This window comes from Balaenoptera acutorostrata, chromosome 6 (genome assembly GCF_949987535.1).
Source record: "Balaenoptera acutorostrata chromosome 6, mBalAcu1.1, whole genome shotgun sequence".
In the NCBI taxonomy this organism is placed as follows: domain Eukaryota; kingdom Metazoa; phylum Chordata; class Mammalia; order Artiodactyla; family Balaenopteridae; genus Balaenoptera; species Balaenoptera acutorostrata.
In genome coordinates, this window is record NC_080069.1 from 103,175,227 (window position 1) to 103,197,636 (window position 22,410).

Sequence of the window (22,410 nt, forward strand, 5' to 3'; positions counted from 1 at the left end):
AACACTCGAAACAGAAACTGACAGAATTAGAGGGAGAACTAGACAATGCAACAGTAATAGGTGAAGACTTTAATACTGAACTCTCAATAATTGGTTAAAAAAAAAAAACTAGATAGCATACCAACAAGGATATAGGAGGCTGGCACAACACTATAAACCAACCAGATTTCACACCACCTATAGAACACCCACCCAACAAAATATACAAATACACATACACATTTTTCTCGAGTACACACAGAACATTACCTGCTGATTTTATGCCATCAGACTATGCATTGTGGTGTGTTTGGCTTCCTTCCCTCCACAGTATGCTTGCAAGATCCATGTTGATACGGCTGCAGTTTGTCCATTTTTTATTACTATATGATAGTCCATTTTATGATCATAACATACTTTATCCACTGTTCTGTTGTTAGACATTTTAATTGGCTCGCTCTACCTTTTGGCTGCTTCAACTAATGTTGTTACAAACCTGCATGTGTGCCTTTTGGTTCATGTCTGTGCATGAGCATATACTTAGGAGTGAAAGCAGTAAGTGACAGAACACGCTTAAGTCACCTTTAGTAGATTTTTTTTTAAATATTTACTCTAGCTTTTATATATATATAAATTTATTTATTTATTTATTTATTTATTTATTTATGGCTGCATTGGGTCTTCGTTGCTGTGCACAGGCTTTCTTTTTAATTGCAGCGAGCGGGGGCTACTCTTTGTTGCAGTGTGCAGGCCTCTCATTAAGGTGGCTTCTCTTGCTGCAGAGCACAGGCTCTAGGTGCACGGGCTTCAGTAGTTGTGGCATGCAGGCTCAGTAGTTGTGGCTCACGGGCTCTAGAGCACAGGCTCAGTAGTTGTGGCACACGGGCTTAGTTGCTCCACAGCATGTGGGATCTTCCCGGACCAGGGCTTGAACCCGTGTCCCCTGCATTGGCAGGAGGATTCTTAACTACTGTGCCACCAGGGAAGCCCACCTTTAGTAGATTTTAAGTGATTTTCCAACATGGTATGAAAATTTACTATCAGAAGTATCAGTTTCCTCTTGCTACATAATAAAGTATCCAAAACTTATTGCCGTAAAACAATAGCCATTTTCTCATATACCATGGAGTCTGGGTCAGGAATTCAGACTATTTAAGGGTAATATTTGTGAGAGACTGTGTAGTGTGAACTTGGTAAGGATTTTGGATTTGAGAATTTTTTTCCTTTAGGCAGGAGTTTATTCAAGCTGCGGTCAGAACTGGTGAGCTGATCTCAGACTAAAAAGCCTCGGTAAAACCAATTAAAAGATAGGATACATTCTGTGAGTAAATATTCTTTAGGGATTCAAAGAGAAAGTTATTTTGTCAAGAAATTTAAAGTGTAATATTGGGAGCTACATATAAAAAAGAACACCTGAAAGCACTCAGATTGTATACATTTCATGATGGAATTATGTGAGCACAAATGTACAGAGGGTCCATGGAGGCTTCTCCCCAGATGACTCAAAAAAGATTCCAAGCACACACTGGAATTGTTGGTGAACAAGGAGGTCTCAAGAAGCCTTATTTTCTAAACACAGAACTTCTAGTTTAGCACAGTCTTGCATCTGATAGTTGTTTTGATTGACAAAAGTCAGGCAGAAGCATAAACTTACAAGTTGTTAAGAGTAGGCAGTAATAACATCATAAATGGGTTTTATGCCAGATTAAGTAGGTTAAATTTAATTTTGTGGACAATGGAGAGCTGTTTTAAATAAGTGAGAGCCATAATTTGTTTTATGGCCATAATCAAGGTATAGAATATTCCCAACAACTAAGAAGTTCTCTTGTGCTCATTTGCAGTCAGTCTCCCCTGACCTCATGCCTGAAACTACTGATCTGATTTCTGTCACTATAGTTTTCCTTTTCTAGAATTTCCTATAAATAGAATTATATAATATACAGCCTTGCCACTTAGCAAAATATTTTATATTTGTATTGGTCATTTCTTTTCATTACTGAGTAGTATTCCACTGTATAAATCTGTCACAACGGTTTATTCACTAGTTGATAGACATTTGGATTGCTTTCAGTTTTGAGCTATTATGAATAATTCTGCTCTTCACTTACAAGTTTTTGTGCAAACATAGGTTTTTATTTGTCCTGGGTAAATACTCTGGAGTAAAATTTCTGGGTCATAATGCAAGTATATGCTTAACTTCATATGATATACCAAACTGTTTCTTAAAGATGCTGTACCAGGGGGCTTCCCTGGTGGCACAGTGGTTAAGAATCCACCTGTCAATGCAGGGGACACGGGTTTGAGCCCTGGTCCAGGAAGATCCCACATGCCGCAGAGTAACTAAGCCTGTGCGCCACAACTACTGAGCCTGCGCTCTGGAGCCCGCGAGCCACAACTGCTGAGCCCACGTGCCACAACTACTGAAGCCCACACGCCTAGAGCCCGTGCTCCGCAACAGGGGAGGCCACCACAGTGAGAAGCCGATACGCTGCAATGAAGAGTAGCCCCCGCTCGCCTCAATTAGAGAAAGCCCACACGCAGCAACGAGGACCCACCGCAGCCAAAAACAAATAAAATAAATAAATTTATTTTTAAAAAAAGATGCTGTACCATTTTGAAACTGCATTAGTAATATATGACAATTCTGTTACTCTATATCTGTGCCGATGCTTGGTATTGTAACTCTTTTTGATTTTAGCCATTTCAATGGGTATCTAGTGGTATCTTGTGCTTCATTTTGTTAGGGAACACAATTTATTAACATATTTTAACAAATAGTGTGTATGGAAAAATAATCAATACATGTTTCGTTATCTGTAACTTACAAATACTCTAAAATGCCCCAACCAGTTACAATGGATTGTCTTTTTTTTTAAACTTTACTAAGATATAATTCATATACCATACAATTGCCCCCATTTAAAGTGTACAATTCAATGATTTTTTTTTTAGTGTATTCACAGTCATGCAAATATCAGCACAATCAATCCTAGAACATTTCACCATCTATTAAAAAAAATTCAGCACTGAGAAAGGAGAACCCTGTGCACTGTTGGTGGGAATATAAACTGGTACAGTCACTATGGAAAACAGTACGAAGTTTCCTCAAGAAATTAAAAATAGAACTACCATATGATCCAGCAATCCCGCTCCTGGGAACATATCCAAAGAAAACTAAATGACTATCTCAAAGAGATATATGCACTCCCATGTTCATTGCAACATTCTTTACAATAGCCAAGATATGGAAGCAACCTAAGTCCCCATCAACAGATGGATAAAGAAGTGATATGTATATATACATATATATGTGTGTATATGTGTGTATATGTGTATATATATGTGTATGTATATGTACATATATATGTGTGTGTATATGTGTGTATATGTGTATATATATATACACACACATATACATATAAATACAATGGAATATTATTCAGTCTTAAAAAATAATGAAATCTTGCCATCTGCAACACCATGGATGGACCTTGAGGGCATGATGCTAAGTGAAGTAATTCAGACAGAAAAAGACAAACTGTATGATTTCACTTACATGTGGAATTTAAAAAACAAAGCAACTGAACAAACAGAGCAAAAACAGAGTCATAGATATAGAGAACAAAGAGGTAGTTACCAGAGGGGAGGGGAGTTGGGGGCATGAGAGAAACAGGTAAGGGAAATTAAGAGGTACAAACTTCCAGCTACGAAATAAATGTCATGGGCATAAAATGTACAGTGTGGGGAATAAGTCAATAATAATATAACATCTTTGTACAGTGACAGATAGTAACTAGACTTATCCTGGTGATCATTTTGTAATGTATAGAAATACCAAGTCATTATGCCATGCACCAGGAACTAACATAGTGTTGTAGGTCAATTTTTACTTCAAAGACAAACAAACTCACAGAAAAAGAGATTAGATATGTAGTTACCAGAGGTGGGGGCTGGGAGGTAGGAAAATAGAATGAAGGTACAAACTGACAGTTATGAGTTAAATAAGTATTAGGAATTTAAAGTACAACATATAAATATAATTAACACTGCTGTACGTTATATATGAAAATTATTAAGTGGGGTGTTAAAATCCCCTGCCATTATTGTGTTACTCTTGATTTCTCCCTTTATATCTATTAAGATTTGCTTTATGTATTTAGGTGTTCCTATGTTAGGTGTTTTAGGTGTATGTTATGTATTAGGTGTTCCTTTATGTATTGAGGTGCTCCTATGTTGGGTGCATATATATTTACAATTGTTATATCTCCTCATGGATTGATCCCTTGATCATTATGTAATGTCCTTCTTTGTCTCTTGTCACAGTCTTTGTTTTAAAGTCAATTTTTCTGATGTAACTATTGCTACTCCGGTTTTCTTTTCGTTTCCACATGCATGGAATACCTCTTTCCATTCCCTCATTTTCAGTCTGTGTGCATCTTCAGATCTGGCGTCTCTTGTAGGCAACATATATATAGTCACTCTGTGTCTTCCGATTGGAGCATTTAGTCCATTTAAAGTAATTATTGATGGGTATGTACTTTTGACATTTTGTTGTTTGGGGGTTGTCTTTGTAGCTTTCTTGTTCCTTTTTTTTTCTTTTGCTCTCTTCCCTTGTGATTTGATGACTATCTTTAGTATTATGCCTGGATTTCTTTCTCTTTTCTGTGTATCTATTATAGATTTTTGGTTTATGGTTATTATGAGGTTTATATATAGCAATCTGTATATATATATGCGATTAAGTTGCAGATCCCTTAAGTTGGAATGCATTTTAACATCCTTGCATTTTTACCCCCCTCCACGTTTTTTTTTTTAACATCTTTATTGGAGTATAATTGCTTTACAATGGTGTGTTAGATTCTGCTTTATAATAAAGATGCTACCAGAAAACTACTAGAGCTAATCACATTTACTATTTTTGACATCATATTTTAGTTTTGTGTATCCCTCAACTTATTGTGGATATAGATGATTTTATGACTTTTATCTTTTAACGCTCATACTAGCTTCATACGTGGTTGATTTACTATCTTCATTGTATATTTGCCTTTACCAATAAGATTTTTCCTTTAGTGATTTTCATATTTCTAGTTGTGGGTTTTCCACTTTTTAAAAACCAATTGTTATTCTAATCAAATAATCTGGTACTAGCTTGAAGGGAAAAAGGAGGAAAAGCATAGAAGAAAGGGAGCAGCTTAGGCTTTTTAGCTGCTACAAGAGAAAAAGCAAGGTACCTTTCCCCTTCAAGCATATCTTCCACAGACTAAACATTTTTTTGATTTAATAAAGTTTTATTTTTCAAAATATACAGTTGGTGGGACCTGTTCACGCGTCTTCATCAGCAGCTGGAGCATCTCCACCCTTGGTATTTCTGGTGTAAATTACTTGAGCTCTGTGCTTTGAAACCAGTTTAGTAAGTCCTTTACTAAGGGGCTCCTGAAGGGCTGCCCTGGCCGGGGAACCACAAACCTTCAGTATCTCAGGGACGGCAGCTGGAGTTATAAGCTTATATAGTTGGGTACTTCTTTAAGGAGTTTGTCTTATGTTGCTTTGTCAAACAAGACTAGGTTATTGAGCTTGTCCCGAACTTTGCCTTTGGACCACTTCTTCTTTTTGGCCTTGCCCCCAGATTTGTTCACTGGGTCTTTGTCTTTCTTGGCTGACTTTCCGGCATCCTTCTTCTTCTTGTCATTCTTGGGCGACACAGCGAAGCCGGGAGAGCAGCTGCTACCACTACGCCTCGCTAAGATGTCGGACAAAAAGCCACAGCCTAGAATCTGTTTGGCTATTTACAACATAGGATGTACCTATAGCTCTGATATTTTATGTGCATAGCCATGTATGTTAATCTTAATCAAAAGCAGATCTGCTTGTTGTTTCTATGTGTTCATCAGGGATTACCTATATCAAAAACTCCAATCTTTCAATGATTGCTTCTCTCCAAGCATTTAGCAGCAATTATTCAGGTGCCTTGCTTCTGTTTGTGTTTTGCCTTGGAACTCCCAGACACTTAAGACAACAATTTCTGCTTGGTAGAAGTAGCTCAGAATACTGCAGGCAGTAGGGCTTTTTTTGGTCTTTAAAGTATAACCAGGCACTGCCTTGGAAGTTAACTATTTTCCCAGAGAACCAGTAAAAATTAATGCACCACTTCAAAGAACTGATCATGCAGCTTTTATTTACCACTTAATATCTTCTTGGGCATGGGAAGGATTTTTCCTTTCAAGACTACCACATGCTTAGCTAGCTTAGTACATATTGCAGAGGATTCTATGAAGACTTTGCATATAAAATACAAAAATCTGTTACATATACATCCATTTAACAACAGTTTGTACATTACAATGAGTGCCAATGTCAAAATAACTCCCTGTACTTCACAAGCAGCATGAATATATTGTGGCAGCAGCAGATAGAAACTTCCCCCAACGGGCAGACAGTGTTCACACAGTGCAAATGCTACCAGAGCACAGACCAACAAGGTCACATCTTTTTTTCTTTTCTCTTCTCATTAGTGAATACACAAGTAAAAGATGGAAGGGTAAAGCAATGGGGATTTGGTGGCAATCAGTTTTATTGTGCAGGTACACTGTATTACAGGCAGACACACCGGCAATTGTAAATTAGACACAAACATTAATTAAAGAAATGGCTGTTCTTTATCACCAAAAAAGACAATTTTATACTTTGTTTTGATTTCCAATTGCCAAATTTCAGGTACCTCCTTTTCACATATCAATAAATTTGTGACAATCTATCTAGTGTGACGAAATATATTCCAGGAATAAGGAATTCAGTAGACTCTCTAAATCAGTTGCCTATATGACAAGTAGCACTGAATATTCCTAGGGAAAAAAATAATAAAAATCTGTTCCACGTAGCTTTGGGAAATGAAGGCCAAAGATATAAATGTTCACGGGTCCTTTTGCCATTTGTTCACTAACATCAACATTCCACAATGACAAACTCTCAGTTATTAACTCTTTTAAATAAATATGTGTGCCCATGCACACCAACACAAGCTGCATTGGGAGACCATGGTTAATGTTACTAGTTGTACAAATGACTTGGCTGGTCAAGATGAAGGCAGTTAAGTGTAAAACTTAGAAACGTGCTTAGAAAACTAAAACAAATTAATTCAACAGCACTAAGCACTAAGGTTCAAGTATCTTAGCACCTCTCTCAGCACCATGGGAAATTCCCAATATTGAGTAACAAAAAGTTTAAAAAGCATAAAATCTGATGAGGTTTTAAACTTGATACGGGCCAAGAGCACAATTCTTGCCCTTACACTCTCACCTTCCAACAATACCTGACCTACATGGCACTCTTGCCTAGGAAGAGTATCCCAGGTACTGTAAATGAAAGTCAGAGAGCACTTCATGGAGGGGGAAATACAGATCTGGAAAACACCAAGTCCTATGAGAACGCAAGCTTTCTGAAAAACACCCAGAGTTGATTTTTTTTCCCCAAGCAAACACCACTCTCAAGTGGAAGTCCACGATAGTTTACCTAAAATTCATGATGCTACTAAAACTCACAATTATATTCAGTACCAGCTAAGAGGATGTTTTGGTAATAAACACTTAAATTTTCATTTGTAAACCCCTTTTCCAAACAGAAGCAACCCCAGAACATAGCATATGCAGCTAGGTTTAGGTACTATCTATGGCAGTGTTTTTCAAACTGTGAGTAACAACCCATTTATGAGTCAGGAAATGAATTTAGTGGGTCTGAAAGAGCATTCAAAACGGTGGTGGGGAGTTGGCGGGGAGGGATCAAAGCAGATCACACATAGTATGTACCATTTCACAAAACATTTTATTTCAGTTAAAGATTTTATATTCATTCTTTGTTTCTCTCTCCCTCCCTCCCTCCCCTCCACCCCACACACACTGTTCTGGGTCATGATGAAAAAAGTTTTACTATGGGTCACAGTCAAGAAAATTTTAAATACTTTGGTTAATAGAGACCACAAAAAATAACAACACGGAGTTTCCACCCTGGTGTTACTGTCAGCATGGGGTCAGTATTGAGTGTAAGCCGATTTTGTGCTTGGAATCCAAGGTGAGCTAGAGAGTTCTCCTTTTACTTTAATAAACACTTATGTTAAATTTGTTTTTTCCCCTTACCCTACATCCTTAGGCAGGGGCCTGAGCAGCATAAGGAAAGGAAGAAACCCTAGCTGCAATTATTTACTTTGAATGGTATCAGGTTATTCACAGATGGCTAATTAAAATGTTTTCCTTTCTATCCCATAGTCGTGACTGTTAGCATAAAAGCGGGTAGAAAATTTTAATTTGTCTTTACAGTTTTGAGATTATAAATGGTCTAAACTAAGCAGTCACGATTTCGTTGTTGGTTTGTGTTTTGCAAAATACATAACAGACAAAATGAACAATCTTGTCCTAATCTACCTTCATCTGCTTATAAAAGGAGGACGATTACATGGAGACCAAATTTTCCCTCCATCTCAACCTGTAAGGTTGGTAGATAATCATTTTCTAAAAACCAATCATCTAAACAAATGACAAGACAATGTTCAACTTCTGAACTGCAAGAATCCAGTGGTGCTTACATAATGGGTCAGTTCAGTTCTGGTGCCAGGACTGCTGTACCATCTCATCTTGGGAGTTTCTCAGGTAGGCCAGGGTTAGCACTGATTAGCAGCAGGTTGTAAAAGAAAGTGTCCTGGGCAGGTCATCCATCACCCAGGTTCCAGCCTCGGCACAGGCCTCTGAAAGGAAGCTACGTCATCTCATAACCTGTTTCTTCAGGTGTAAAGAAGGGGGTTAAACTAAGTAGTTGATACAGCCCCTTCCTGAAATAACTTTTTAAAATTTGGATGCAGTTCTAAGATTTTTATGCAGCTTCCTCTGCAACTTTGTCTATTCCTTTAATAACAGCTTTAACTCTTTCAACAGCTATTTCTGTCAGTTTCACCTACAACCACAACCACCTCTCAAATATCCAAGGTTCCATTTAGCTTATTCAGCCCAGATACTTTTAAAACATCAAGTAAAATAAAGCTAATAAGGAACAAAATTTAAGGCATTTTTTTTTTATTTCAGCCAAGGAATGATGCATGCTACAGATTAATCTTTACTTTTCCCCACAAAGAATACCACCATTTCAACCCCCAATGAACATGGCACTTGTTTGTTTCTTCCCCTTCTAATTTATTCCAGATTTTCAAGTGTTTTCTTCAGTAATGATGCTTTCTCCTGCAGCTCAGGTCTGCTGTCTGTCTCCATAGTTGCTAAAGACTCAATCAGGAGCACTCTGCATTCAGATGTCAAACTTTCCCACTGTTTAGATTCTGAATGGAAAGAGAAAGAACAACAAAAGAATCCTTATAGAAGAAGCAAGCAGAGAATCCAAAACTATTCTTTCTGCTTTTCTTCCACATATCCTATCCCCAAAATAAATGCAAAGCAACCCTGTGGTAACAGTTCTGTATATAATGATCACAGGTTTAAGAGTTGTCTCCAAATCTAATTACTGACAATAACCTGAGGGCCAATCAGGGAGTTTCATCCTCTGTCCCCAGAGCAGGTGGGACAAAGAGAATGAAGGGAGCCTGAAGCCAACTGGGAAGCAGGAAGTATTGAGGCAGGGCACACAGTAACAAAAAAAGCTATTTCAGCAATTGAGCTGAATATATCTTTGTATGATATGCTCAGTAAAAAAAAATCCTCAATAAATTTCATAACTGCAAAGACAGTTTGAACAGATGACACTTTATTACTCCTTTAAGAAAAGCATCAGAGAACTACAGGCATACTCAAAATATTAGAAATTCATAAAGTACATCAGATCCTAAATCTTGTTTATGAGGTTCTGATACTTTCTGGCAATGTGGTTTCAGGCAAGTTATTTCACTGTTGAGCTTCATTTTCCTCATCTAGAATATATTCATACATATTTGGCAAACTGTGAGAATTCAGAGATATATCTAAGTGTCTAGCTCTTCTACTTCAACAAGGAAGAAAGGGATTATGAGACGTGTAGTGTCGCTGAGTCTAAACGGCCTGTTTTATGGACCCCTGACAGAGGAGCCTGAATTGCTAAGCAAACATAGAGACAGAAGGAGAAACAGCAGATACACAATGCTCTAGAGAAAAGTGTTCCATATTCCCCATTCTTCATCCACGTGGTTAAAATAATAAAAAGAGGAAAATGAAAAACGAAAAGAGGCCTCCTTTTGAAATCAGTAACAGATACACCACTGGAGAAAATGCTAACAGTCTTCTTTTACCAGTGATAGAACAGACCATTAGACGAAATCTGCTTCTTTGCAAGACGGTTTAAAAAAAGGAAAACAGGAAAAAAAAAAATAGGATTAAGAAAACTGCTATCAAATTCGATGACTCAGGTAGATAATTGTTAAATGTTCTCCTAACTCCACTTTTCAGTGTCATTGTTTATTTACATGCGTATAGTGAGCTCTGTTCTGCCACTGTCAGCCTCTTGCTGTAATTAACCAAGATTAACTCAAGATTCACAATGGAAACCAAAACTTCATTGAGATAACCATAGCTTCATAATGCATTAAAAGTATATAAAATAAAAGAGTACCAAATTTAACACTTCATAAAATTGGAAGGTTTTAGCTATGCATATTCCACTTCCATGTACAAATATATTAATTTACATTTTGGAGTATATGCTTATTAAAAACAACAACAGAAAATCTAAAAAATTCCAAAAACATATGCCATAAAGTCTCCTGGCTTTCCGGTCCTCCAATGAGAAATATCAAGAACTCACCTTCAAGTTTTTTAAGCAGCAATTCTAACACAGATAAAGCTTCTGTTCTCACAGATGAGTAGGTCTTATTTTCTAAGAAGAAAATCAAATAGTTCACATTATTTGTTTTATATATGCCTTACAAACAGAACATCTAAGATTAAGTTGGTGTTACCGAAAGAAAGATGTTCAGAAATTATAAATTCAGGGAAAGATAAACGTGCTCCTAAGTAAGCTTCCCTTAGCCAATTATCATCAAATACTTGAAATGTGCTATATGTCCACATTCCTTACTCAAAAAAAAAAAGCTGTCAAATATATCAAATACACCAATCTCCACAACAAATGGCAATATTTAAAGGACCCATTTTAAAAGTCGGCTTCACAGGATACCGAAGAAAGGTCTTTAGGTTTGCATGACCTCTTCATTTTACCAAAGAACATTACATCACCCAGGGGTAAGGCCAACTTAGGGACACCTGGCTGCGACCCGACCCTGTGAAGACTAGTTTCTCAGCTGCCAGTTATTTACCCAAAAGCATGCGGCTACCTCCAAGAATCACAACTGAAATATGCTTCCTTGGTGTATACTCTAGACACAGCATCTAGTTCACAGTGAAACTGTTTACTGAAAAAACTAACACACAACCGGACCCAAGACAAAGGAAGCAAAAGATGAGCTTATAACAGGCTGTCATGCTACGAAGTATGCAAACGCTTAAAAGAATGGTGGCGAGCCAGCAATAGGACACAGGAGACAGCTCGAAGAGGCTTCCACTGGCCAAATCTGGGATAATTTGAGCAACAAATTAATTAAGGAAAATAATTATAAACAAAGGGGAAAATAAAGGAATCCATGAATCAATATGGATAATAGATAAATAAAGAGTTCGAGAGAGGGAGGGACCTTGCTTATGGGAGGATGCCAACTGTCAAATGGTAGATGTGGAAGAAGTGCTAGAGCTGGAAAATCATCTTAGTAAAAGCTGGTTCTGGAAAAACCCATCAATGCATGTTAAGTCCAGAGAAGATACTTTGAAGAGGAGCAGGTTATCTGAATGGTCTTAAAGTGTGTTTCCACAGGCTGCTTATCAGACAGAAGGGGGAAAAATGGTAACCATAGAGTAGAGGAAACTGAGTAGTACCTTGACCAGGGAATCAAAATTAATGCTGCCAACGAGGGCAGGTGGACACTGTGTGCCTCTTGATGTGAGAGGACATAACATCACTTATAGAGCAGCCCTACTGGGAATTCATAACCTGGATCTCATCACAAGGAAACATCAGACAAACACCAAATAAGAAACATTGTAGTTTTAAATGGGGGGAGGGGGAGGCTTTTCTTCAAAATTGTCAATGTCACATAAGACAAAGAAAGGCTGAGGAAGTGTTCCAGATTAAAGGAGACTACAACGACACGACAACTAAATTCACTAAATGATTCCGGACTGGATTCCTTAATGGAGGAGAGGAAAACATTATATAAAGAACATTACTGAGTCAACTGAAAACCCAGAATATGAATGGTTAAAAAATACTGCATCAATGTTATACTATCTAAAGTTGGTATGTAAAAGAAGGCACACTAAAGAATTTAAGAGGAAAGGGGCAAGATGTAAGCAATATACTTTCAAATGGTTGAGGAAAAAGTATGTATACAGAAGTGCAAGTAATAAAGTAAGTGGTGCAAAATGTTAACAGGTGACTTTGGGTAAAGGATATACAAGTATTACATGCATTATTATTGTAACTTTTCTGTAAGTTTGAAATTATTTCCAAGTACAGGGTTTTAAAAAATACTGGTCACAAAGGTTTTTCTAATCTAGGTGTTGAAATCCTAAATTACAGTTCCAGATTAATACATTCCAGTTTGGGGGCGCATATTGAGTATATTAAATAGGAGAGTTCAGTAGTTGTTCCATAAATTTAGATCCTAGCGCAAGGCAGGGAATGTTTGAAGCTTAACTCCTTGAGCTTTAAAATGAACACTCCTTATCTATGTCAATTTACCACTCACCTAAAGAATATGTGATTGATTTACAAGTTTCAAGCAGAATTTCAGCCAGAGCCTCAGGATCTGCATGTTCTTCTTCTAAAAGCATTAATCTGTACAAATCAGAAAGCAAGATACAAATATTAGTTATTAAGAAACATTCCAAAACCTTTCTGGCACAATTTCGATCTGTATATATTGCTTTATGATGTCACTTTAGCTTTTAGTTTTAAAATTTAAAAGAATTCCACTGCAGCAGAAACTAACACAGCATTGTAAAGCAATTATACTCCAATAAAGATGTTAAAAAAAAAATCCACTGATTATATATAAAATGCTAAGGGGTAGGGGAAGGTGAAATAAATGACTGAACTGTGAAGCAAATTACCCCTGAAAAAAGGCATTCATTGACTGTAGGACTCCCAGCTGCACTTTCCACGTGCTGAGTTTTAGCTGCTCACACATCAGTTTGCAAAGCTCTTGACGATAACAACCTGGAAAAAAAGAATGGGGCAGAGGAGGACAGAGCATGTGAAGGAGCAAGAGACAGAGCAAGTGAGGGGAAGACAGAGAGACAGAGAGAGACAGGGACAGAGAGGGATAGACAGAGAGAGAGAGAGAAGGGGAGAGGAAAAATTAAAACAACAAATGCCTTTAATTAAAGCCATGACATTTCGGAAACACTTCAGCATGACTTTATGTCCAATTCCCACAAACTTCCCTGATCAGAAACACCCCCTCCCCCCAAAATCCTATATATCTGTTCATAAGTGTTCTTTGTCAAGGCAATATCCTTTTCTAAGGAACTGACACAGAGTCTAAACCACACTGCCTTTTCCCCGTAAAACACCCTGAATGACAGCCAAAGAGAGCAGAACTCTGGAGGCTCACAAGCTTCTGCATGTTATAGGCTTAACAAGAGTCAACGGTGCTTTATCCAAACCTGTTATGCCAACTGCACTTGCTGTTATAATTATATAATTAATATTATGCTAAGTGATGAAACAGGAGTATAAAACTCAACAAAGTAGTTATTTTTCAAATGCTGCAGAATTTAGTATGGTTCACAAATGTAAAGATGGATGAGGGTAAAAAATCTACAATTCTGCACTTGAATTGCTTCCTAAGAGACTGTAATTTCTTTCTCCACTATAAAGAAACAAAACCAGAAACTGAAGATGATACATTATGAGTAAGACGTATACGAGAAGCCAGTGTGGACCAAATCCTCAAAGGCCCTGGCCCTTCCCCCAGATGATAACCAATCCAGCAAAGGTACATTTCTGTTCCTTATACTAAAACTGCTTTGTGTATGTATCATCTTTTTATATAATTCCCGACTTTAACTTCTTCTACCTATCAAGCAAAAGTTAGTAGTCCTAATGATGTCAAATAAGTGGACTTCCACTGCAGTCCATAACATAAAACCAAGAAATAAGACCTCTTACAAATCTGTATCTTTTGGAAAACCCTCCCTATACATAGCAAATATACTTTCTGAAGTCCACACAAAGGATGGCAAGGCTCAAAGACAACCTTAAGCCTGATTTTAGAAACATCCAATCACAGTCAACAATACTTTTCATAACACTCATGAATATTAAGATGTAGGATGCCGTGCAGGAACCAACACAAGGCGAACTCCTACTAACTACAACCCAATCCAACAGTAAAGGTTTACTCTTTATTTACTTAACCCTTTGGAAAGATATGTTCAATTCTGGAAAACTCTCAGAAAGTTTCAAGTTTCTCAGGGAAATAGAGATTTCATTTGCTTATTGAAGATTTGGCAACAAGGCCATTAATTCTGAGATGAAGAGACCTCACTAATAAGTTCTGTGGATTCCTCTGAATACAGCACCATAAAGAAGAGTAAAAGAATTCGTTTTATAGTCAAACCATCTACATAAAATGTATCATGGCTGTTATGGGCTGAGCTGTGTCCCACAGACTCACATGTTGACATCCTAACCCCAAGTACCTCAGAATGTGACTGAGTTGGGAGACAGGGTTTTAAAGAAACCATTAGGGTGGGCCCTAACCCAAGACGACTGGTGTCCTTATAAGAATGTACTGGACACAGAGACATGGATGGCCATTTACAAGCCAAGGAGACAGGGCTCAAAAGAAACCAACACTGCTGACACCTTGATCTCAGACTTCTAGTCTCCAAAATTGTGAGAAAATGCAGTTCCCTGGTTGAAGTCACCCAGTCTGTTGTACTGTGTTACAGCAGCCCTAGAAAACTAACAGTCAATGAGATTATCTGCCAACGTAGGAGTAAAATTTATACTGGATAATTCTCGCCGTTAATCAGTCAGGCTCTACAAGAAACAGCAGCTATAACTCGTCACACGGAACACCTTTGCTGTCATGAAGTAACCCCTGGCCACAGCACTTCTTCAAATGCAGGTTCTGCTGCTTACGTTGGGTCTCCACATTTCGGGGCCAGGCTTTGCCCAGGCCCTCAAAGGCTCCCAGCAGAGATTCCAGCTGGAGCTCCTTTTCCTTCTCATTCTCATCTTCATTTTTGGTTGTCTGGACTCCAATGCTTTCAGGTGAGTTCTAGGACATGTCAAAAAAAAAGGAAAGCAAATTTTAATTTTTTTTTTCCTTCAAAGTTACAGGCATACTATTCAAACAACCAGGGTACCAGAGTACGAGATGTTAACCAAGAATTAAATGCTACAGTCTCTACCATGAGTTTTTCTATTTGTAAAAAGATTTTGTAACAGGAGTACTACACCTCTCCAATAAGTTTTGAAAATCCTCTAAAGGAATCTGTAGGAAAAGGTGAAAAAAAATACCATATATGTAGTATTTTGAGTACAACATAAAAAAGACTTGCATTAGAATCACGAAATTAAAGGAGGAAGAACCCGGTTATAATCTAAATCCAAACTCCTTCTTAATAAGATATGGAAACAGGCAGAGAAGTGACTTGTCCAGCAAGCTGGTGATACAGGCTCCCAAATCCATACACTATCACTATGTATGTAACAGAAATTTTTTTTCTGAGAGTTAATTATTTTACTTTGAATTTATTTTTCTTACTGTTTTTATTTTTTTTACAAATCTTTATTGGAGTATAATTGCTTCACAATACTGTGTTAGTTTCTGTTGTACAACAAAGTAAATCAGCCACATGAATACATATATCCCCATTTCCCCTCCCTCTTAACAGAAATCATTTAAACAGCTTTTTTACAACAGCAAATTAGCAGCAACACAAGAAACAGAATGAGAATGCTATTTAAAATTTTTCATGTTTCACAAAAAAGTAAATAGGTAAACCATACTCTTCTTTCCTTGAACCAGTGCCCAACCTTTAAAAACGAGCACTTCATTTTCCAAATGAAACCAAAGTCTGCTTTTGATCAAAGTCCCCCAGCACGTGGCAGAGTCTGTCTTCACTCTGGGGTGCCCGGGGTGGCTGCAGCACATGCTTTCAAGGCAAAGCTCATCAGCAGCAAGACAGGGACTGTCCGCCCACTCCAACACCGCTCTCGGGAACGCACCGCTCCCACAGCCCTGAGGTTCCCGGCTCGCAGGATGAAACCCTGGCAATAAACTCATCGTTCCGCGTTTGTTTTTTAAAAAAACAAAAAACAGCCACCCTTCTCCCATGGAGGGGAAACGGATACCTAGAATGAAGACTACTATTCCCAGCCTCACCTGCAGCCAGGTGTGGCCACCCGGCTAAGCACTGGCCAGTGGGATAGAAGTGAAAGGGCCCTGTAGCAGCTTCCAGGAACTCTCCTTAAGAGAGAACTGACATACCTACTTTGATCCTTCATCCTTTCTTCATCTCCTCTGCCATCACCCACCTGGAATGCAGATACACGGTGGACCATGAAGACAATGGCCACACCCCAGGGAAGGCAGAGCTGGGAGCCGCAAAGAGCCAGACTCCCTAAACTCTTCTGTGAGAGACTTAACGTCTACCTTGTTTGAAGCCATGATATGTGGGGATTTTTCTGCTATTTGCAGCTACACGAATCCTACTAAAATATGCAAACAGGACACAGGAAAATCTTTTCCTTCTTTCTTTCCTTTTTTTTTTTAAATTTTTTTAAGTATAAACCAGACCTGAAAGGATATGGCGATCATTACCTTCTTGATGAGAGGTATGACAATGTCAGCAAACTCCTGGAATCTGTCTTCTCTGGTGGCCTTTAAGACATCCCCTGCACAGCTGATTGCTGCAATCTTGTATTTGGGATTCTCTTTGCAGCACTCCTTCAGAACAGCCTGGAGGATTTCACTGGCGCCAGGCTGACTGGGCACAGGCTTCTCCAGCTCTGCACTGCAGGATCCATACAAAAGCATCACAACAGTTAACAAAGGCTGCAGCTTTCACGTGCAGTTTAAGAAATGGCATCTTCACTGAAGGAACATTTACCTGCAAGCTGTCACCACACAGGCAATGGCTTTCAACAGTTCTTCCTAAAGGGTTGAAAGATGAGGGAATACTATTAGGCAAACGTGTCATTTACATACACTGTACATGACGATAATTACCTCATAAATTTTTAAAAATTATGACAACAAAAATTAACCAGAGTCACCATATCTTTGACACACTTAACTGTTTAACAAGCACATCCACAGAGTTTTACTCCAAACCACGGAAGCAGGGTAACTGTCTTCCTCTCCATTTCATAAAGCCTGGAGAACCAACTTGCCCAAGGTCACAGAGGCAGAAGCGTCAACAATGGAATCAGAACTGTGTCTGACTCCTAGACCCGTACTTCGTCTACAGTTCTGCACTGGCCACTACTGGCTTCTACCACGTCAACCAGACGGTATTTAAGGCCACAGTCTCGCGCTCCCCACTGAGTAGTCACTATGTATAACCTACCATCACCCTTGTATAAAAAATGACTTTTACTAATTCAGAGGCCCCAGAGATGGGCATCCTCAGCCCGGGGTTTAGACACAGCTTGCCTTGCTACTCAATTTCACATATGCCCAAACTCTGATCTGTTCACGCGGTCAACAGGGACAAAAGCGTGACCACTTGGTTTAAGACTTCTCTCGGAAAGCTGAACATGATAAATAAAAATCAACCTCCAGCACTACTGTGCAGTATTCAAGGACACGTGGGTTATACTTTGATGAAATATCACATTTAATCAGGCAAAGTTTACCCAAAGCTTCCCAACTGCCCAGGAAATCTGGTTTACAAAAACAACCCATCTGATGTCCCACAAAACAACATTCTAATTTTTAAAGAAAATGAAAAATGAAAGATGAAGTCATAATCCTTTAAGGATACCTTAAATTTAACTGGGCATGAATGGTTCCTTTACCTTTCCTGCCCATGTTCGTCCAGCTAGGCCTTGCAGTAATGCGGTCAGTATCATTCCCAGATACGGAGGTACCAGGGAGCTGGTTTGTTTTGCAATTGATGCCATGGCAATTGCACCCTGGGCTTTCATTTTCCAGGACTGAGACTGTAAAGCCTTCTGGGTGATAGTAATCAACTCCTGCAGGTATAACCGAATGCCACCAAAAGAACCTAAAGCAAAATTAAAAGCAACTCTTAAGTGACCAAAAAAAAAAAAAAAATATATATATATATATATATATATATATATATATATAAACTAACTGATTTTTCTTTTCTAAGTCTGGAATAAAAGTCAGTGACCATCAATCTACAGCAGTGATTCTCAACGGTTACACCACATTACTCTCTGAAAGGGAGAGAAAGTGGGTGGTGGTGTGAGAAATCTTTACAACAGCAGGACGTTATGAACTGGATATGTCCGCAGGAGGGCTCTCGTCCATGAACGCGTGTCAAGGTGAAGAGCAGAGTGGAGAAGCACTACTCTAAAATAATACTCAAGGCAACACAAAAATCACTGCTCATTCTCAACTGAAATAAGCAAAGCTCTGCTTCGCTTGAGCAGTTTCTATTCTCTCATATGGGCAGCAATGAGGGAGGAAAGAAAAGAGCTCTGAGCGCCAGCCTGAGAACTTGGAAATTTGAATGGGCTGAGAACCCAATGGGACACACATTGTTAAGGTCCCAGGAAAGTAACTACAGAAGTCTATGAATAAAAAAATATGAGTTAAAAATTTCAACTGTGGTTCTTAAGAAACAGGTTTAATTCACAGGCACTGTTTACTAACCAGGTACATTTTCCTGCCATACTTCAGTCCATAAATTACATTCTTCTTTTTCTGCTTTCTCCTCATCAGCGATTTCATGCATGCCTAGGAATGCCAAAGGCAGAACTTCTTTGGCATGGTTCTTCAGTACATCAGGGCTGTACCGTCCAATAGCATGAATAGTCAGAGCACAAGAGGTCTTGTAGATGGGTTCTAAAGAGAAGCAGAAAAAAACAATCTTTATGACACTTACTGCGTTTAAGGGTAACTGATCAAAACAGACCATTGCTCGGCTTGTACCACAGCAAAACAAACCAGTAAAATCAATCAGAAATGTTCCTAGCAAACCACATAAAATCAGAAAGGGTAAGACCTGATTTGTATTGTTTCATTAGGTTGTTTACATCTAAATTAACAAAAATTTAAGTAGGAAAAAAAAAGGTACCTTCTTTCTCCATATACCAGCCATTGAGTTTCTGCAGGAGTTTCTCTGTGCTGCTATCCCGTGACGTCTGGAAGAGAAACAATCCTGGTCAGTTCTTCATAATTATCAAAGTATACTTACTTAACTAAGTAAGAAATTCAACTCACCCGAACTAAATGGCCCATGGCAAATGCACAGGATTTCTGAATTACACTGTTCCGATCTGTCAGGCCACTAAGCAAAGCACTCATGAGTTTACCTAGTGGAAACAAAGAAGAAAAATCTGATACTTGGCTGACCAAATGCTCTGCTATGTTCGTAGGACCAAAACAAACTTAACCCTATAATTAATATCTGACTTATTCCGTAGTAGTCTAGAACCCTTGCATGTTACATTTGTATATCCATTTGCTTCTCTTTGCCTGGTATAAAATTAAAAATTAATCTGTTATTAATTAATCTAGACTATTATAGGGACAGTTGTAAAAACAACAGTTAGGTACATAAAGTTCATCAGCGCCGTCTAGGAGCCAATTAAAAAAAGAAAAATGCTGATGTAAAATTAAATATAAATGGTAATAAACCATTTATACAGTACAGAATAGCAGATACTCTCACCTCCTTATACCACCAAGAAATAAACACTTATAAAACAGTAAAAACTTGCTAAACTTGATCATCCTGTACCTCTTGCAAACAGAGATAAAGGTAGAAGTGGGAGAGTTTGAGGGAAGAAAGAGTACACGGTATCACAAGCATGTCTGAATGATCACTGTTTTTCCTTTTAAAACCTTGTCACACAAGACATGGCCATACAAAAACATCACCCCAGTGGTTTTGACAAACTCACCTGAGTAAGGTGTTAGGTCCTGGGGACACTGAGTGGTTAATGACACAATGACACTGGCACAGCCTCCCTACAGGGTTACAAAGGCAAAGGTCTAAATTTGATGGTCACAATGTTCTATGAAACCCTTTGTTTTAGGAGTCAAAGATTTAAAGAAATACACAAAGCCTTACAGCCCCTCCAAGATTCTATCTAGAAAGAGTAAAACTCTTATTTTAAATTATTAACACAAAGATTTCCTTCAAGACTTCCTGCAGAGGTCTTGCTACAAGTGTACATTGCTCTCATACACTGCAAGTGAGAAGGAGATTCGTACAATCTTTTGGGAGGGCAACATGTCATCTTGTCCATGCTTGTTCTAACATTTCCAGTTCTAGGAATTTAACCAAAGGAAGCAGCTTCAGATGTGTCCAAAACCATTCATCACAGTGCTTTGTTTAGTATCAAAAAAGCTGAAAACAAATCAGGTATTCCTTGATGGGTTAAAATAAATGATGTTTCAGCCACACAAGAGAGTATATGGCCATTAGAGAGGACATCGTAGAAGACACATGCACAGAAAGAGACCAGAAGGAAACATTTTGAAATATCAACAGCAATTACCTATGGGTGGTAAACTTACGGACAACTTTTAAACTTTCTCCTGATCTATAAATGCTAAAATTTTAAAATAGAAGTAAATGTTAATTTTGTCAGGAGAAATAAACGTGAGTTGTTTGTTTTCAAAGTGTAGGGCGTGGGATCTGATCCTTGAAAAATCTTGGAAAGGAAGACATTTTTCCATCTAAATACCTGCTGATTCCTCTGTGACAAATGCTAATCACCACCTTAAGCAACCATGACTTGATAACTGGATAAGCATTTCCACTAATAACTGATTATGAACGAGGACCCAGAGGGCATGTACCTGGCAACCAGGGGATAGAAATGATTCCACTAAAAAAGTATGACAATGTTTACTGAATATAAGTCACATGTTCTATATTCTGAATGAGTTACATGTTTTAAGTTATTAGTGCAGTCATAGAAACAAAATAGTTAACATAAAATAAAGTCAGGTTTTAAGAAAAAAAATGAATTTCACACATGACGGCTGTTCTATTTTTGTGGCCCAAACTAATGAAGATGCAAATTCCTCTTGTGAAAAATACACTTGCTTACCTTAGTTCCAAGACCTACACCACTTCTGATCAGTTCACATAACCTAGGAACTAGCTCACCGAGCACCGACACATCAAGATATTGCAGGCACTTTTGGAAGAGAATAAATATAAAGTTAACCTTAGCAAATAATTAAGTCAGTACCACATCTTGAATTAAAAACTGCCCATGTCAACTATGTACCCAACTGGTTTTGACATGAAGTGCAAAAACCACTGGTTTGATTTTGCTCCAATTTCAATGTTAAAATCATTATACTACAAACAAGAAAACCATTCATCAGTGGATCTACATTAAAAACAAAACAAAAATAATAAAAAACATTGATTTATAAAGGAGAAAATAAATAATGAGCACCCAAGAAGAGAGGATCTCTCTGGGCCTACTTCTTCTTTAACAATCCATGTTTAGTGTAAAAGACCTAGATTAAAACTGACCTTCTTCCGTGGGCCTGCCCTATCAAGCCATCTTATTAAAGTTGACTTCTTAGCTGAATTTGCTATACTATGTTTTTGAAAATGTAATGACATATATTCTATTACTGATGAGCATATCTATAAGGTATTTGCTAACTATACCTATTTCTTTAAACTTTCTTTTCCCCTCATAATCCAACAAAGACATCCTTAGACCAAATTTTGGTAATAGTTCCCCAGTAAGCACTAAAAAAATTCCTTCTTCTCTTGTCTAGTCCTGTGATCTGCCCATCAAAACAATTTCCAGTAGCTCACAAGCTCTCAATTAACCACTCCAGAGAATGCACAGCAGAGTCGGCTTTTGTGACCTTAGAGACTCTTAACCCATGATTCCAGAAACATTGGAATTTCGAAACTTGGTGCCAAGCAGCTCTTTTCTGCAAATGCCCTTCCTTTAACTGAACAACCTACCAACATTGCTCAGTTCTCTCTCCCTACCTTTTATGCTGCCTACTTCACTAACACCTCCAGCTTACACCTTCCTAGGTCCTCCCAGAGACAATGCTCAGGCAGAGACAAGTATCCGAACTTTCTAAACAGACAGGCCAAAAGATATACAGATATAGATTTATAGGCAGACCTTTTAATATATTGTTCTCCTGTGTAACACAAATCTGGACTAATGCAATCTAGTATTGTGGCAAGTATTCCATTTAGTAATACA

General features: G+C 38.1%; 1 protein-coding gene and 1 pseudogene across 5 annotated transcripts in view; both read right to left on the minus strand.

Annotated features, from left to right (window-relative positions):
• Positions 1-5,258: 5,258 nt before the first annotated feature.
• On the minus strand, positions 5,259-9,110 carry LOC114237155 (40S ribosomal protein S25-like; annotated as a pseudogene).
• The window catches only part of ECPAS (Ecm29 proteasome adaptor and scaffold), a 102,959-nt gene continuing 86,686 nt past the window's right edge, over positions 6,138-22,410 (minus strand). For all 5 annotated transcript variants that reach the window (XM_057547836.1, XM_057547837.1, XM_057547834.1 and 2 more), the window contains 13 exons: positions 21,271-21,360; positions 20,113-20,179; positions 19,430-19,521; positions 19,284-19,350; positions 18,860-19,051; positions 18,034-18,242; positions 17,124-17,167; positions 16,835-17,027; positions 15,148-15,286; positions 13,110-13,215; positions 12,746-12,834; positions 10,750-10,821; positions 6,138-9,298 (listed from right to left, as the gene is read on the minus strand). In XM_057547836.1, coding sequence (XP_057403819.1) covers positions 9,159-9,298; positions 10,750-10,821; positions 12,746-12,834; positions 13,110-13,215; positions 15,148-15,286; positions 16,835-17,027; positions 17,124-17,167; positions 18,034-18,242; positions 18,860-19,051; positions 19,284-19,350; positions 19,430-19,521; positions 20,113-20,179; positions 21,271-21,360 — 1,500 coding nt within the window. In that variant the 3' untranslated portion in view covers positions 6,138-9,158. The remainder of the gene's footprint in view (positions 9,299-10,749; positions 10,822-12,745; positions 12,835-13,109; positions 13,216-15,147; positions 15,287-16,834; positions 17,028-17,123; positions 17,168-18,033; positions 18,243-18,859; positions 19,052-19,283; positions 19,351-19,429; positions 19,522-20,112; positions 20,180-21,270; positions 21,361-22,410) is intronic.